Raw genomic sequence first — 18,023 nt, 5'->3', positions numbered from 1 at the left:
CTTTGATGAAATGTAGTTGCCGACTTTTGGGAGACTGTGCCTCAGTTACCTCATCTGTAAAATGGGGATTGAGACTGTGAGCCCCACTTGGGACAGGGACCGACCCGCTTGGCTTGTATCCACCCCAGTGCTTAGTACAGTGCCTGGCACACAGAGACCACTTAATAAACACCGTAATTATTGCCCAGTTTAATGAGACCGTCTATCCAACACTGAGTAGAATTGATAAGGGGAAGCAGCGAGGCTCAGTGAAAAGAGCCCGGGCTTGGTAAGTCGGAGGTCGTGGGTTCTGGTCCCGACTCTGTAACCTGCCAGCTGTGTGACTTTGGCCAAGTCACTTAACTTCTCTGGGCCCCAGTTACCTCATCTGTAAAATGGGGATTAAGACTGTGAGTCCCACGTGGGACAACCCTGATTACCTCGAATCTCCCCCAGCACTTGGAACAGTGCTTGGCATATAGTAAGCGCTTAACAAATGCCATCATTAGTATTATTATTATTATTATCTAAGCAGAAGAGCGTAAGTCAAGACTACATTCTCCAAGTGAGGCCAGAATGAATCATTTTGATTGAGTTCACCTCTAAAAGATTATGTAATTGCTTAGCGTTATATGGCACGGAAAGCAAACAAATGGAATGGTAGGTCTATTGGCTATTTTTAAAAAAGCTAAATGACATTGCAATCATCTCCTGCTGGATTTTCTTACTAGCACATAAAAATGTACCTGAAAGTATATGGATACTGTCTATAAAATCCACATAAAGCTCACCACAGACCTTGAAAGTACTGCATTAAATAGGCCGTCTAATGAGGATGTGAAAGGTCTGTCTGGGCTCTCTCTCTCTGTCCCTTTCCTATTAAATCCAAAGTAATGGAATTATTCAAATAAAATAAGCTAATGGCCTGCATCTTTCCATGTGGATGAATCTCAAAGCCACATCTGAGGAGAAAATGACCGCTAATCCTAGCTACCCAGATGATAAAAGGAGATTTCAAGTGGCAGGGTCAACAGCTGGAGAGAGGCTCTCTGGCTCCTCCCCGCCGAAGCTTCTCCGTCTAGCTCTCTTCCCGGCCTTTTGTCGGGAGGGATGCCGCTTGGAAAGAAACTCCGGGGTAGAAACTCCTGTCGTATCCACAGCAGTTTCTGATCAGCGGTTGTATTAACGTAATAAATGAAAATTGATCTTGAATCTCCTGGATGAAATCAGTTGCAGGACCTGTGATAACTGATATCAAGGGATAACATGTGTTGTGAACAGAATGGATTTAATTCTAGTTTAATGGACTTTTAATTTTCTGTGGGAAGGGCATCAGAGCTGAAGTACCAGCAGAGGAGATTTTAAAAAGGAACGTTTCCATTGTTCGAGAAAAATCGTCTGAATGAGGCCATCTTTTTTTTTTTAAACGGTATTTAAGCGCTTACTCTGTGCCAGGCACCGTCCTAAGCGCTGGGGTAGATACAAGCTAATCAGGTTGGACCCAGTCCCCGTCCCACACGGGGCTCACGGTCTTGATCCCCGTTTTATAGATGAGGTGCCTGAGGCCCGGAGAAGTGAAGTGCCTTGCCAAAGGCCACGGAGCAGACAAGCGGCAGAGCCGGGATTAGAATCCAGGTCCTTCTGCTGCCCAGGCTTTATCCACTAGACCACACGGCTCTATCTCTAGATACGGGTAGTACAGTGCCAACACTCGGAAGCCATTTACTTGAAGCTCAGTGATTCTTTTCTAAAACAAAAAGCTTTACTAATCGGAAAGAGTCCAACAGGCAAAGGTGATGGAAGAAAATGGGGTGTACTGTTCATTTACAGAGAAAATAGCACTCTCCACCATTTTCCTCCTGATTTTCCAAATGGAAGGAGGCGCAGTTTGTCCTCCCACCCGGGATAAGGACTTCTACCGGGATCGGTCGGCTGACTCCATGGCATCCTGTTGGCCCCTGTCAAAGACAGAGTCCCGGGCCTGGATCTGGGCCACCTCTCCCAGCAGTGGCACATGGCGTGGGCTCGTGCCCTTGTGTTCTCAAAGAGCCACTTGGGCTCCCGGCTCCCGGCAACCCACACGGCCCCTCCTTGAGGAGTTTTCGGTGCCGGGTATTATTTGGTGGCTCCAAAGTGAAGACGCAGGGATGGATTCGGGCGGGGGGAGGAAGGGGGGGAGGGTGCTTAGGGGGAGGAGCTCATGGGATCGAGGGGCAAAATTTCTCCCCTCTCCCTCTCCCCCTTCACCCCCTCCAAACCTGGCTCCAAGCCAAAGGGCTGCTCTCCCACCTGACTCCAGTGGCCAAAAAGGAAATCTGGAAACCGTTCGGCCAGATGCGGCCGACACCGGCGCTTTTAAGCACCTGCTCCGGGGTCCCTAGAGAAGCGAGTCAGTCCTGAATGAAATTTCCCAAACTGCTGATTTCCCCCTGGGGAGTAGTTTCTCCTCTGGAAGAATCCGGCTCGACGTCCGGGGAGAAGCGACTTCACTGAATTCTATCTATTGTTTGTAGCAAAACACATGCAAACAGGAGGGGCTGTTCAGGGTCAGGAATAATCTTGAATTTCTGGGCCTCTTCAGACATCAAAATCAAGTCGTGATTGGAATGTAGTGTTGACTAAATTTCACTTGAAAGGTTCACACTCGAATTTTCTGTTTCGGTTTAGGGAGATCTGTTTTAAACAATCCAATATTTGGGAAGTAGCTTTATTCAAACTTTTCTGGTTCCCGGATTTCAGTTCTTCAAGCATTTTTCTGTCCTGGAAGTTTCCAGTTTTTTGGAACAAAGATCAGTCTGGCATAAATATTTATAGAACAATTAAAAACCTTGGAAGGATTAGGGTTTTAGTGGAAAGATGCTCACAAAGTCCATTTTAGAAGCTTCAACTGCAAAGGGTATTGGCATCCAGGAAATTAATCGTTGTCGGTACATTCCGATTCACGGCAGCTGAAGTAGGCGAGGTACAGTACGTTCACATTGCTAATACATAGAGTTTCTACCTATGTAAATATTTTTGGAGACCTAGCCCTGATTTCAATAAGGGGACTCCAATGCTTATAAACAACTGAATAGCCTCTGAGGAGATTTCTGGGAAATGTAGAAATGTGTTTATTGGAACCTGTCAAATTTACTTTCAAGGATGAAAAAGAAAATATTTGAAAATGGGGTTGAGATACCCTTTTGGGTTGGGTTTTTTTTTTTTTTTTTTAGGAAAAAGTACAACTGGGGAAATGTACCATATGATCCTGACTAGGCTTGGCAGAATAAAAGAGCAATCTATTTAGCCTGGTTTTTCTTCCACCTCTTTTTGTCACTTTTAATGTTCTTTAATTTTCTTTTGTTAAAGAAACAAATGCCAGGAAAGCCGTAGACAAAGGCTACGTCCATGCGCTTCTAACAATCTATATAGATTGGCACCGTCACGATAGTCGCCATAGTAACATGGTCATCCGAAAAGGAATTTTACAGAGCATAAAAAGTGTTACCAGCATCAAGTTGGGAAGGAAGGCATTTATTGAGGCCAATGGGATGAACATTCTCTATAGTACTTCACAGGTGAGTTGTGTTTTTTTTTTTCTTTCCTCTTTTGCTATTTTTTTTTTACTAGAGGCATTAGTTTTGAGAGATAAAGGAGAGGGGGAAGGGAGACTGAATCTGGGGAGGGATTTGTGGAATAGCCAATTGCTAAGGTTTGGTAAAAAGCCTCCAAGAGTGAAACTCCTAAACAGTCGAATGACTTAGTCTGACACGATTTTTGTTGAAAACTGGGACAACAGGGCGTGCACGCGCCCCTCCCCCTCCCCTCTTGGTCAGTACGAAAGCAAAGGAGGAGAGGAAAAGGTGGGGTTCGGGTCCCCCAGTGTTCTTGGATCTCTGTACCGCAAGTGCCAGACAGCGAGTGGGACTTGAGCAGGCTCCAACTTGTGTGGGAATGGCCAGGTTTTGAAAGCAAAGCAAGATCATGGGGCGTTCATGCATTCAGTGGTATTTATTGAACGCTTACTATGTGCAGAGCACTGTACTGAGCGCTTGGAATGTACACTTGGGCAACAGATAGAGACAGTGTGGTTGGGATAATCTTGTTTCTGAGACATTTGGATCTTGCCCCAGATCATTTACAGATATCTGGAACTGTTTGGGTTCAACCAGGTTCTCCTGTCAGCTAAATCGTTTCCTGCCAGAATAACATTCCCTTAAATTGGAATTTCACGGTGCTGTCAATATTGGCCGTACAATGTCCCCTGCTGAGTAAAGATCTGAGGAGAAAATATTGCTAAATGAACCCATCCGCATTTCAGGAAAATACCCGAATCAAGTCGCCGAGCAGCATGGCGTAATGGATAGAACCCGGGCCTGGGAGTCAGAAGGTCGTGGGTTCTAATCCCGGCTCCGCCACTCGTCTGCTGTGTGACCTTGGGCAAGTCGCTTAACTTCTCTGAACCTCAGTGACCTCATCTGTAAGATGGGGATCGAGACTGAGAGCCCCACAAGGATCAGGGACTATGTCCAACCTGATTTGCTTGTATCCACCCCAGCGCTTAGTACAGAGCCTGACACATAGTAAGCGCTCAACAGATGCCATCGTCATTATTATTATGCTTTGGAAGATTTTTATACAGCATTTTAGAAAGCTTGGAAATGTACCGCTCCTTTTAAAGTGCTTTCTGATACACATTATTTAAAAGAGCCGATGTGCTCCGCCCCATCTCCCCCAGCAGCCAAAGTGGGCCCCAGCATTTTCTCCCATCCATATTGCAAAATGAATGTAAATTCACCAAAGCAATTATAATTCCACTACCATTTTCCTAGTGAAAAGTTATTAGGGAAATTGTTCCAGTATTTTCGAATGGCTACGTAATCAATCCCAATTTGGAACATTTACCGTTTAAATGACAAAAGTCGTTCATGCAGCCAACGTTTGATAACCACACCGAAATAATAATAAGTATGGTATTTGCTAAGCACTTACTATGTGCCAAGCACTGTTCTAAGCGCTGGGGTAGATCCAAGTTAATCAGGCTGGACACGGTCCCTGTCCCACATGGAGCTCACACTCTTAATCCCCGTTTTGCAGATGAGGTAACAGGCCCAGAGAAGTTAAGCAGCTTGCCCAAGGTCACACAGCAGATATGTGGCGAAGCCGGGATTAAAACGCAGGTCCTTCTGACTCCCGGGCCCGGGCTCTATCCCACTGCTTCTGACAATGTGCACATTAGTTGATTATTTTAGTGAAGCCTAAGAAAGAAAAAAATCTAACCTACTGCGTGCTGTATCTTAGCAGATCTGCCAATTGTTTTCAAACGTTATTGATAAGACCTCAAATTTTTATAGTGTCTTTCTTTTTCCCAGTCCCCTTTATATTAATGACCCCATCGTCCTCCTCCCGGTCACCCCTGTGGGGTAGGGAGAGGCAGGTATTGTCGCCATTTCAGGTGAAAAAACTGAGGTCCAGAGAGGTAAAATAACCACGGTATTTGTTAAGCGCTTATTATGTATCAAGCGCTGGTGAAGATACAGCATGATCAGGTCAGAGACAGTCCACGTCCCACACAGGGCTTCTAAATAGGAAGGAGAACCGGTATTGAATCCCCATTTTACAGATGAGGGAATTGAGGCACAGGGAAGGGAGGTGACTCGTCCAAGGTCACACAGCAAGTACGTGGCAGAGGTGGGATTAGAACCCGGGTCTCCTGGCTCGCAGACCTGCCCCCAGGAGGTCAGATAGCCTAGGCTCACACATGTTCTGGGTGAAGAGGGCCCTATCCCTCTTCAACTCCCTGAATCACCAGTCCAAGAGAAACTTCAGCGTTCCATCCCAAATCTAAGATTCTTTGCATTGGTATTAAGGGCCGTCTCCATCTGAAACTGTCAGAGGTATTTAAGATAAATACGGATTTAATGTCAAACTGAAAGCACATTTTAAAAAGCGAAAAATTTGGTTTGATAATAGCCCGGAGGCAGATTGATAAGTGTGATTGTTCCTAGGGATCTCAGAGTCTGTGTTTTGTTTTCTTGTTTTTCTTCTCCTCTTTGCAATAGGATTGTTTGACAGTGAGGATGCTGGATCCTTTAGTCAACACATCCAGTCTAATCATGAGGAAGTGTTTTCCCAAAAATCGCCTTCCGTTACCAACTATTAAAAGCGCAATTCACTTCAAGCTGCCGGTTATGCCCGTGACTGGAGCAGTAGCTCGGCTCTACAGTTTACCACCTGATGGTAGGATGGATCTCTTCGGTTTCTGGAAGCACGATCGATCCGCGGGTTTTCCTTGGGACTGACCGACTGGCAGCCCAAAGCCGTAACGAACAAACAGCCAGCACCCCGTCTTCTTGAGTTGAATCTCTAAAATGTCGTGATGATCATCATCGCCGTCAGTGGTATCGATCGAGCGCTTCCTATGTGCAGATCACTCTCGGGGGAGGCGAAGCGGCAGACTCGTTCCCCGCCCGCGGCGAGCTTACGGTCTAGAGTAATCGTAAGAGAGGCCGGGATTCTAATCCCGGGTTTGAGTGGGCCATCGAGAATCGACCGGAGCGTCACTGAAGTGTTTTGGAACCCAGATACTCTCCCTAAAAAGCGTTTTTGAAAGCCCTTGCAATAATTAGTCTACAGTACATACCTGATTAAATCCTCAAAAAAAGCCCCCAAACCAAACCTTAGTCATTGAATTTCCAGATAATTAGATTCATACTTCATGCTTTTAGCTATTTTGTGAATCACCAGAATTGATGCGACTTCTGCTGCCCCCCCCCCCCCAAGGCTTGTATTTCTTCAATCGCTTTCGACTGGATCTGACGAAAATACAAAAATATCTGTTCTTGGTCTAGGCATAAATGAATTGCCGAGAGTGGGTTAGCATTTTCGAGCCATTCTTTTTGTGTGGTGCAGCATATGGGCAACATTTGTTTTCAAATGCTCACAGAATCCCTGGAGTACTTAAGGCCAAGAAGAAAAATCTGTGGCTAAGGAAGGTAGTTCGCTGCTGAGCTTCCCGATTGGGGGTTACAAATGAGAGAGCCTTTGGAGAGAAGCGAGAGCCGACAGCCCCCCAAAAATCCAAGGCTGCTTAGCGGGGCTTTCGGCTCACGGGAGTGTCCAGTCCATTCAGCTCTCAAATCGTGGGTTCCTTTGTGTTCGCTTCTGGGTATGTGAGAACTTGGAGCTTTGAAGTGGGGAACGATCTCCAAGGACGATGGGGACGTGATTAAACTTTCTCCTCCACAGTCCAGGTTCTTAGGGCTTTTGTCTCCAATAGCCCTCTGATTCCAGTCAAGCTTGTCTCCCTGGGAGCAGGGAACGTGTCTGCTGATACCGTTGGGCTCTCCCAAGCATTCAGTACGGCGCTCTGCACATGGGAAGCGCTCGGTAAATGCCACTGGTTGATGGTTTGGGTGTGAACTTTTGACTGTGGCTTATTCTTGAAGGAATGCTAATTGATGGCCATTATAGAGCAGGAATGTGCAACTTTTTCTCTTCTCCCCTTGATATACCGGTCCCTTGGAAACATATCACGAGAAGCAGCGTGGCCCAGTGGAAAGAGCGGAGGCCTGGGAGTCCGAGGACCTGCGTTTTAAGCCCGGCTCTTGCCACGTGTCAGCTGTGACCCCTGGACGAGTCACTTACTTCTCTGGGCCTCAGTTCCCTCATCTGCAAAATGGGGATTCGATCCCTGGTTTCCCTCTCACCTAGACTGTGAGCCCCATTTGGGATCAGAAGATCCTGTATCTGTCCCAGCGCTTTGTCCAGGGCGTGGCACATAGTAAGCGCTTAACAAATGCCATTCATTCACTCAATCGTATTTATTGAGCGCTTACCGCTCATTCATTGTCATAATTATTGAGCGCTTACCGCGTGCAGAGCACTGTACCAAGCGTTAGGGAGGGCACCTTGCAACAAGAAACAGTCACATTCCCTGCCCACAACGACCAGAATTATTATTATTAAGACTTGATTTTACCCAGTCTTTTTCATTTATCATCCTTCCCTGTCCTTTGTGCTGCAACTTGGGTGACTTTATCCGTAGGATGCCAGACCCCAGTTTTTTCCTCTTCCTCCTTGTAAGAAAAAAAAAAAACTTCCAGCCCCTCTATCCCTGAGTTCTCACTGGAACAGCGAGTTCTGGATTTGTGGACCCTCCCAGGATCCATGGAAAAACACTGTGGTGAAGACGTCACTGAGGTTCAAATTAAGCATTTTTGGACCGTCCCTTCTAGGCCGTGGTTGGAAGCTTTGGGGTTGGGAACACTTGACATTCTAGAGAAGCAGCGTAGCCTCGTGGATAGAGCCTGCTAAGCGCCTTCTGAGCAGCATGGACGAGGCTAATCAGGCTGACCCTTCCATATTGTGTGCAAATCGATTGTCCGCATGATTGCGTTTGGTATGTCCAGTGTAAACTAGAAGCATATTGCTAAATGTTAATACTTGAAGTTTGCACTCGCTAAGTTAAAAAAAAGTGAAGGTGATTAATTGGAAGTCTTTCCGGGTAGTATTTTGTTTCTCCCTGGCATGTACGTGTTATAAAAAGGTTACCGGCTGCCCTACTAATAGAGAATTTTGTTGCAGTGGACGATGTCGTCGATGAAAGTGACGACAATGAAGAGAACGATGTAGAAGCTGAGCAGGAGGAGGAGAAGCAACCGTTTAAGGTTTGTGCAGATTCCCATTACGTCGGCCGTATTTTCGCCTTGGGTCTTCCAGTTTGGGGAACCAGTGACACAGTGCGGGTGTGGTTGGGAGCTTCATTCATTCAGTAGTATTTACTGAGCGCTTACTATGTGCAGAGCACTGTACTAAGCGCTTGGAATGTACAGTTGGGCAACAGATAGAGACGATCCCTGCCCAGTGACGGGAGGTGAACCTTGTCTCTTCCGCTCTGGACCGTCAGCTCGTCGTGGGCGGGGAATGCGTCTGTTTATTTTTATATGGCGCTCCCTCAGGCGCTCACTAGAGTGCTGTGCACACGGTAAGTGCTCAATAAATACGATTGAGCGAACGAACAAATGACAGAGTTTACCTTCTCCTTCTGGATAAATGACAAGCGGAAACTCCGGGAGAGGTAATTCCATTTTAGGACCGTGTCAGAGATCCGGAAGTAGTCCAGGGTAAATCTCTTCCTCCTTGCCCACACCTCCCAAGGCAGGCTTGGGGAACGATCTACTCTTGAAGGTCTCGATGAAAATCCAGCCCTGGTGTCCTTTGGCAACTTGACCCGGGATGCATTAGCACCCGGCTCCGCCACTTGTCTGCTGTGTGACCTTGGGCTAGTCACTTCACTTCTTTGGGCCTCGGTGACCTCAGCTGAAAAATGGGGATAATAATAGTAATAATGATGATGGTATTTGTTAAGCGCATACTAGGTGCCAAGCACTGTTAATAATAATAATAACGTTGGTATTTGTTAAGCGCTTACTATGTGCCGAGCACTGTTCTAAGCGCTGGGGTAGACACAGGGGAATCTGGTTGTCCCACGTGGGGCTCACGGTCTTAATCCCCATTTTACAGATGAGGGAACTGAGGCACCGAGAAGTGAAGTGACTTGCCCAAAGTCACACAGCTGACAAGTGGCCGAGCTGGGATTTGAACCCGTGACCTCTGACTCCAAAGCCCGTGCTCTTTCCACTGAGCCACGCTGCTTCTCATTCTCACCCTGTTCTAAGCGCTGAGGGAGATACAAGGTTATCAGGTTGTCCCACGTGGGGCTCACAGTCCTAATCCCCATTTTACAGCTGAGGTAACTGAGGCCCGGTGAAGTGACTTGCCCAAAGTCAAAGAGCTGACAAGCGGCGGAGCGGGGATTAGAACCCACGACCTCTGACTCCCAAGCCCCGGCTCTTTCCACTGAGCCACGCCGCTTCTCATGCTGATTGAGATTGTGATCCTCATGTGTGTCTACCCCTGGCTCATTATTATTATTATTGTCATTAGCCCCAGATGGCCAGGGCGGATTTCTTGGGATCGCTTCTTGTAGTGTCGGTCAATCAGTCAGTGGTATTTATTGAGCACTTACTGTGTGCAGTGCACTGTGCTAAGCGCTTGGGAGAGGACAGTATAAGAATAAGCAGATTTATTAGTCTGACTTGGTTGGATTTATTAGTCCCACCTGAGACTCCAGGCCCTCTCCCTTGGCGCAGCATAATAGGAGGGCCAGGAGCGGGGTGCTTAACCGGAGAAGCACCAGAGTGGCTTAGTGGCAAGAGCCCGGGCTTGGGAGTCAGAGGTCGTGGGTTCTAATCCCGGCTCCGCCACTCGTCTGCTGTGTGACCTTGGGCAAGCCACTGCACTTCTCTGTGGCTCATTTCCCTCATCTGTAAAATGGGGATGAAGACCGTGAGCCTCCCGTGGGACAAGCCGATGACCTCGTGTCTACCCTAGTGCTTAGAACAGCGCTTGGCACACAGTAAGCGCTTAACAAATGCCGTGATTATTATTAACATGGTGGCCCAGAAGGGACTGACCAGGGGCCAGAATTCCTGTCAGCTGCCCTGGCCCTTTTCTCCAACAATAATAATCATAATATTGATAATTATGATGGTACTTGCTATGTGCCAAGCACTCTGCTGAACACTGAGGTGGATACAAGCTAAGCTAAGTCTGTCTCCCCCGATTAGACTGTGAGCCCGTCACTGGGCAGGGATCGTCTCTGTCTGTAGCCGAATTGTCCATTCCGAGCGCTTAGTACAGTGCTCTGCACATAGTAAGCGCTCAATAAATACTATCGAACGAATGAAAAGCTAATCAGGTTGGACACAGTCTCTGTCCCACGTGGGGCCCACACTCTTAATCCCCATTTTACACATGGGGTAACTGAGGCCCAGAGAAGTGAAGTGACTTGCCCAAGGTCACACAGTGCTCGTTTATGGTAATGAGGTCATTTTATGCATTTACTCTGTGCCAAGCACCGTTCTAAGCACTAGGGAGATGCAAGATCTTCAGGTCTCACGTGGGGCTCACACTCTAAGTAGGAGGGAGAACAGGGATCGAATCCCCGTTTTATAGGTGAGGGAGCTTTGGCCCAGAGAAGTGATGTGACTTGCCCTGGGTCACCCAGCAGGTACGTGGCGGAGCTGGGATTAGAACCCAGGTCCTCTGACGCCCAGGTTCCTTCCACTAGGCCATGTTGCCTCTGCTTGCTCATGTAGTACGACCTCTCGGTTATTCACCAATTCATTCAGGGCGGTAACGGAGAGCTCGAGGGACCCCGAAGCGTAGATAACGGCCCGAATGTGCTAATCGGACAGCAGTTCATAGCATTCGTTTGCTTCCCGTTCGCTCGCTGTCAGAGGTCTATCCACCTGTAAACGTAGAGATCAAATTGGGTAAATCAATTTTTAAACGGGGCTGTTGAGACTGTTTTCACTTAAGCGCACCTGGAATAGACGGAAGGACAATTTTGTGTCGCTTTAAGTAGGCCGGTAAAATCCCTAAATACTTGACAGAAGTGGTGTGACTGATCCAAGATTCAGAAGGACTACCTTAACGAGTTGAGTCACATCTCCCCTCTCTTCTGCTGGCTCTCGGTTGGATGGTGAAATTGAGGTAATCCGATTTTTAAAAATCCTGAGCAGCGTACGTGGGAACTTCTAGTGCTTATCTCAATGCATCTTTTCTCTGTATCTGAAATATGAAACTAAAGGGCTTGGGAACGCAAAACAAAACGAAAACCCCCCACCACCCTTGAGTCCTAGGAATCAGTCGCGGCAAGTCTGTCTTGTGATTCTAACTCCAAGAACTTAAATCCGTGGACAGATGGAAAATGAGAAGGCATTTTGTCATTACTTCCTGTTCCTAACAGATCTGTTGGATACATTCTTGTTCTTGCAGAATGATGATCTTGAGACCGATATCAACAAGTTGAAACCAAAACAGGAATTGGGCAGGCCAGTAAGCGAATTAAAGATGTACGAACGCTTTTTTCCTGAGCTTACTGATGACTTCGAGGTAAATTACGTGAAACAGATAAGGTCCAAACAATTCCTTTATCCTACTCGGGGTAGCTTCTCTGCTTAATGAAAAAGACCTCTCTTCTCTCGGAATGAAGTTCATTGCCTATTGTTTTCCACTTCTAATAATAATAATGACAATAAGGATAATTGTGGTATTTAAGTGCTTACTATGTGCCAGGCTCTGTACTAAGGGCTGGGATCGCTAACGTTATAGCTAGTCAGGTTGGACACTGTCCGTCTCCCACTTGGGGCTCACGGTCTTAATCCCCATTTTCCAGACGAGGTCACTGAGGCCCAGAGAAGCGAAGCGACTTGCCCAAGGTCACCCAGCAGACAAGTGGCGGGATCGTGATTCCCAGGGCTCTGTTCTTTCCACGAGGGCACACGCTTGTAGATGATATTACTCCTTTCATTTCTTATTAAAATGGAAAAGAATCGCAATGCACGAATAATCTCTTCCTCCCCGGCACCTTCCTTTGAAAATGTTTTAATAATCATCATAGTTTTAGGCCTTACAGTGCTTCAAGGACCGTATTAAGTGCTGGGGTAGATACAGCGTGAGCAGCTGATCTGCGACCGTCTCTTTCGCATCAGCTTCAGTTCAGTGAAAAGAGCGGGAAAAGGTCACTCTTATCATAGCGAGCAGTCATTGGTATTTATTGAGCGCTTACTGTGTGCAGAGCACTGTACTAAGTGCTTGGGGGAGTACAGTATAACAGAGTTGGTAGATCCGTTCCCTGCCCACAGTGAGCTTACAGTCTAGAGAAAGAAATGAGACTAACCAGAATGTATTATAAAGAACTGTCAGTATTGTGATGGGGGAGACGACTGTAGCCAAAAAGCGCAGCCAAAGTTGGAAAAGACAGTCATTAAAGCAGCGTTTGAATTTCAGTGTCCTTCTTTGTGGAAATCTTGTATATTTGGATATTTTTCCGAGAATCCACAGAGATGGTATTGGGGTAGTAAGGCAGTTGGAGTGTAGAAGAAGAGGAGCAGAATTCTTCCCCTGCCTCAGATTCTGGTGGTTCGTAACCGTCGTGTGTGGCTACGATTGAGAAGCCGCCGGATTTCTGAAGATTGTGACTGGTGGTGAGGCGTCGGGCAAAGAAATAAAGAAGCGGCGTGGCCCAGTGGCTAGAGCCCAGGCTTGGGAGTCAGAAGGATCTGGGTTCTAATCCCAGTTCTGCCCCTTGTCTGCCGTGTGGCCTTGGGCAAGTCACTTCACTTCTGTGTGCCCCACTTACTTCATCTGTAAAATGGAGATTAAAACTGTGTAAGCCCCATGCCGAAGAGGGACCGTGTCCAGCCTGATGAGCTTATACCTCTCCCGGCGCTTAGGAGAGTACCTGGTGCCTAACAAATACCATTTTTTTTTAAAAACTAAAAGAAAATAGGTTCGGCTGCCCATTTTGAAAATCAGGGCCAAGGTCCACTGCTGTGGATTCAGGATAGGGATGGAATTTGTCATTTAGCTTCTTCAGGCAGAAAGTCAGGCACTCTGGTTCTTGTAAATTCCACCGTGTCCAGCTCGATTTGCCTGTATCCCCCGATCAGACTGTAAGCCCGTCAAGGGCAGGGACTGTCTCTGTGTTACCGCTTTGTACATTCCAAGCGCTTAGCACGGTGCTCTGCACATAGTAAGCGCTCAGTAAATACTATTGAATGAATGGATCCACCCCAGCGCTTAGTTGAGTGCCTGGCACCTAGTAAGCGCTTAACCAATATAATTATCGTTATTATTGTTATTCAGAGTTGTTTCCTCTTTCCAACCCGATGGGTGATGGTAGAAGGAGAGCATTACATAGCATCTGAAAAAAACAAAACAAAAAAAGGTCTTAATCTCTTTTAGGAACAAAAGTCGAAATGTACATATTTGGTTTTCACCCAATCCTACCCCGAGTGATTTATTCATGTGATACTTGCATTCAGGATTTAATAAAACTCTTAAAAACAAATCAAAAATGGTCAGTGCCAGCCCGAATTCAGGTGGGCAGCCATAATTATCATAAAAAAGAAGGGGAAAGCTAGCCTGACTTGGCTGCGCATTTTCCGCTCCACATTTCTGTTCGTATTTGATGATGATTAGGACGGTATTAAGCATTTACTGTGTTCCGGTGCCGTAAGAGCCGCGAGATGATCAGATCAAGTCACGGTCCCTGTGCCACCTGGGGCTCACAGCCTTAATTCCCATTCGACAGATGAGGGAACTGAGGCCCAGAGAAGCGAAGCGACTTGCCCGAGGTCACACAGCAGACAGGGGACAGAGCCGGCATTTTAGGACCCGGGGCCTCTGACTCCCAGGCCTGGGCTCTGGCGTCTAGGGCCCCGCGGTGAAGTGCCGTTCCTCATCTACCGCTTAAGTGTCCTGAGCAGGAATAATGACCGTAAGCTCCCGGTAGGCAGGGAACGTACTTTGTTGTGTTGGACTCTCCCAAGCGCTCAGTACAGTGTTCTTCCCACATGTTAGGCCTCACTAAATGCCGGTGACTGATCGATTATGAAAATAACCGTGACATTCGTTAAGCGCTCACTCTGTGCCAAGGCCCAGGTGGGACAGGGACTGCGTCCAACCTCATCCGCTTGTATCCACCCCAGCGCTTGGGACAGTGTTCGACACGTAGTAAGCTCTTAACAAATACCGTTGAAAAAAAGCGTCCAACTGACCATCGGGGTAGATACAGGTTAATCAGGTCGGACACGGCCCCGGTCCCACAGGAGGCTCACAGTCCAAGTTGGAGGGAGAACGTTTTGCGGATGAGGAAACCGACTGCGGGGGAACTGAATGACTTGCCCAAGGTCACACGGCAGGCAGTTGGCAATGCCGGGATTGCAGCCCAGGTTCTCTGACGCCCAGAAAGGATGGAGTCTGAAAAGTCGAGGGCTTGATGGAGAGAGATCATTAAGTCCATGCGCATATTAATGTAACCTACTTTGTGCCATCAGAATCTTATTTTAGGTGATCAGCTTTCTCCTGTGACAGGTGTTATTTGAAAACAGTTGATCATCATTTAATTACCAAACTGGAAAAAATATTTCCAATATGAAGCAGATGTGCTGGTGCCTGGCTATCCTTCTCAATTTTGAATCTCAAGAGGCTCCCTCTCCTAATGTAGCAATTAGTAAGCATTTGGTGTGTTTACAAAATGGGCCCTGACGCTGCCGTAATGTTTTTCAGCGATATTTTTATTTTCCAACCAGCTCCCAGACCAGTACTTTGGAAAAGTTTCCTGGCCTGCAATGAAGGGTGCTGGCTGGGCTCAGTATCTCTTACACCAAGTAGATTAATTTCGCTCGCCACTCCCCCCCCCCCCCTTACGTTTGCCCGTCTCCCGCTCTCGACCTTAAGCTCACCGTGGGGAGGGAACGTGTCAACCGACTCGGTTGGGTCGTCCTCTCGCGAGCGCTGAGTATTGTGCTCTGCACATAGTGAGACGCTCAGTGAATACCACTGATCGATAATGTAAGCTTGTTGTGGGCGGGGAACGTTCCTACCCTCTCTGTTTTACTGTCCCCTCCCAGTGCTCTGCACGCTGTAAGCGCTCAATCGATACCATCGATCGATTGGTTTCCAACACCGGGGACGGGGGTTAGAAATTACTCAAGTCTCTTTGACCCTAAACAGTCCGTTCAGCTTCCCGCAGATGAGAAACAGCGACCGGCCTGAAAAATACACTACCTTTTCCGAGGCGCAAAATAGGGTGGCCCAATTAGCGTGAACAACCTCCTCGGAGCGATTCCCCCCGCCTCGTTTTTATTTCAGAAGTGTAACCTAGTGAGAGGAACCCGGGACCGGAACACGATCGGGCCACGGTAAATAGTACGCTGTATAATGTAATAGTACTTTCCCAAGCGCTCAGTACGGTGCCCTGCGCGCAGTAAGCGCTCGATAAATAAGGTTGAATGAACGAATGAATTAACAGAACCTCACACAGATTAGTTGGGGAAGGCAAGGAGCTTGTTCATGCAGGGCCTTCTGATGCCTTCATGGTGTGGCCTAACGGACAGAGCCCGGGCCCGGGAGTCAGAAGGACTTGGGTTCTAATCCCGGCTCTGCCACCTGTCTGCTGTGTGACCCTGGGCGAGTCACTTCACTTCTCTGGGCCTCAGTGACCTCATCTGGAAAACGGGGATGGAGACCGAACCCTCCATGTGGGACGGGGACTGTGTCCCGCCCGGTTATTCTGTATCTACCCCGGAGCTTGGAACGGTGCCTGGCGCAGAGTTAAGCGCTTAACAAATACCACGTTAAAAAACCAAAATCCCTCTGGGGCCGAAATCGGTTGGGAAGAGCAAACCTTGAATGGGGAAATTTCCAGGGCTGGACCGCGTTGGTCCGAGCCCGCCTCGGACGGATCCCAACTCTGTCCTGTCTTGTAGTCTTGTAGAGAAGCGGCGTGGCTCAGTGGAAAGAGCCTGGGCTTGGGAGTCAGAGGTCATGGGTTCGAATCCCGGCTCTGCCACTTATCAGCTGTGTGACTGCGGGCAAGTCGCTTAACTTCTCGGTGCCTCACTTCCCTCATCTGTAAAATGGGGATTAACCGTGAGCCTCACGTGGGACGACCTGATGACCCTGTATCTACCCCAGCGCTCAGAACAGTGCTCTGCACATAGTGAGCGCTTAACAAATACCAACATTATCCTTGTAGTCCCCCAAGCGTTCGGTACGGTGCTCGGCACACAGTAAGCACCCCAAAGATACGCCCGATCGACCGATCTTTTATCGCGCCCCGTTCCGACAGCGGCTAAAGGAAAACACTTCCCTCCGTTTCCTCCCCCGCGGCCGAAATGCGGCGTTTACCGAATCGAGAGGCTCTCGCTATTTGCCGGCCTCACGGTTTTCTCATTCTCTCTCTTTACGAAGGAGCGTGGCTTTATCTCTAAAGAACCGAAGTCTTTAGGCGCGGAGGGCGGTCCCGGAGCCCCCATCGTCGTGCCCACGGCGGAAGCGGAGAAGCCGTGGGGAGTCAGCAAGACGGCCAGGGGCCCGGCCTCTAAGCAGAGATGCACCCAAGGAGAACACCGGGACAAGCTACCGCCTCTCTTTGAGCCGCCCAAGAGAGAGACGAAAGAGGGCCCCGGCTCAGCCCGGCAGCCGCAGGACCAGAAGAGGAAGGTGGCGTCCTGCCAGGTCCTCAACAGCGACGTGATGAAGAGATTGGAGAACCTCACCCTCCAGAGCGCCTCCAAAGCCGCCCAGAGTTCCACCGAGGGGGCCAGAAGCAAGAAGGAGAGCAGGAGGAGCCTGCCGGTTATCAAGACCAGCCCCCAGGTGACCTCCTGCGGCCACGACCCGTGGGAGGAGCCCCCGGTCCAGCTGGGCCAGCTGTGCTGCGCCAGAGCCGACCCCGACGAGGCCGACAGCCCCGACTCGCCGTCGGACCGGATCCTCGCCGGGGCGCTCCACGATTCCGACCTCTACGTGGCGCTCGTGAAGCAAACCAAATCGGTACCCCGCTACTCGGAGGTGGCCTACCCCGACTACTTCGGTCACACGCCGCCCCCTTTCAAAGAGCCGATCTTGGAGAGGCCCTACGGGGTCCAAAGGTGAGGCCGTTTGCTTGTTCCTTTCCCTCGTGAGCGAGCACTGGTCTGGGATAATAATGTCGGTATTCGTTAAGCGCTTACTATGTGCAGAGCTTAACGAATACCAACATTATCATTATTATTATTAAGCGCTTACTATGGGCAGAGCACCGTTCTAAGCGCTGGGGGAGATACGGGGTCATCGGGTCGTCCCACGTGAGGCTCACGGTTAATCCCCATTTTCCGGACGAGGGAACCGAGGCCCGGAGAAGTGGAGTGACTCGCCCACAGTCACACCGCTGGCGAGCGGCAGAGCCGGGAGTCGAACCCACGACCTCTGACTCCGAAGCCCGGGCTCTTGCCGCTGAGCCACGGGATGAATCAGTCGGACGGAAGAGCCCAGGGCCCTCCGCCCCGTACCTGCTGTCTGACTTTGGGCAAGTCGCTTCTCCGGGCCTCAGTTACCGCCTCTGGAAAACGGGGATTAAGACTGCGAGTCCAGTGGGGAGGGGACTGTGTCCAACCCGATGACTTTCTATCTACCCCTGCGCTGAGCACAGTGCCTGGCACGTAGTA

At 48.8% G+C, this 18,023-nt stretch overlaps 1 protein-coding gene across 5 annotated transcripts in view; it reads left to right on the top strand.

Annotated features, from left to right (window-relative positions):
• Positions 1-18,023, top strand: part of AGTPBP1 (ATP/GTP binding carboxypeptidase 1) — a 151,618-nt gene that overhangs the window by 66,327 nt on the left and 67,268 nt on the right. For all 5 annotated transcript variants that reach the window (XM_029055762.2, XM_029055758.1, XM_029055764.2 and 2 more), the window contains 5 exons: positions 3,328-3,536; positions 6,021-6,198; positions 8,545-8,627; positions 11,803-11,919; positions 16,786-17,468. In XM_029055762.2, coding sequence (XP_028911595.1) covers positions 3,328-3,536; positions 6,021-6,198; positions 8,545-8,627; positions 11,803-11,919; positions 16,786-17,468 — 1,270 coding nt within the window. The remainder of the gene's footprint in view (positions 1-3,327; positions 3,537-6,020; positions 6,199-8,544; positions 8,628-11,802; positions 11,920-16,785; positions 17,469-18,023) is intronic.

This window comes from Ornithorhynchus anatinus, chromosome X5 (genome assembly GCF_004115215.2).
Source record: "Ornithorhynchus anatinus isolate Pmale09 chromosome X5, mOrnAna1.pri.v4, whole genome shotgun sequence".
NCBI classification, from domain to species: domain Eukaryota; kingdom Metazoa; phylum Chordata; class Mammalia; order Monotremata; family Ornithorhynchidae; genus Ornithorhynchus; species Ornithorhynchus anatinus.
This window is presented reverse-complemented; position numbering and strand designations above follow the sequence as displayed.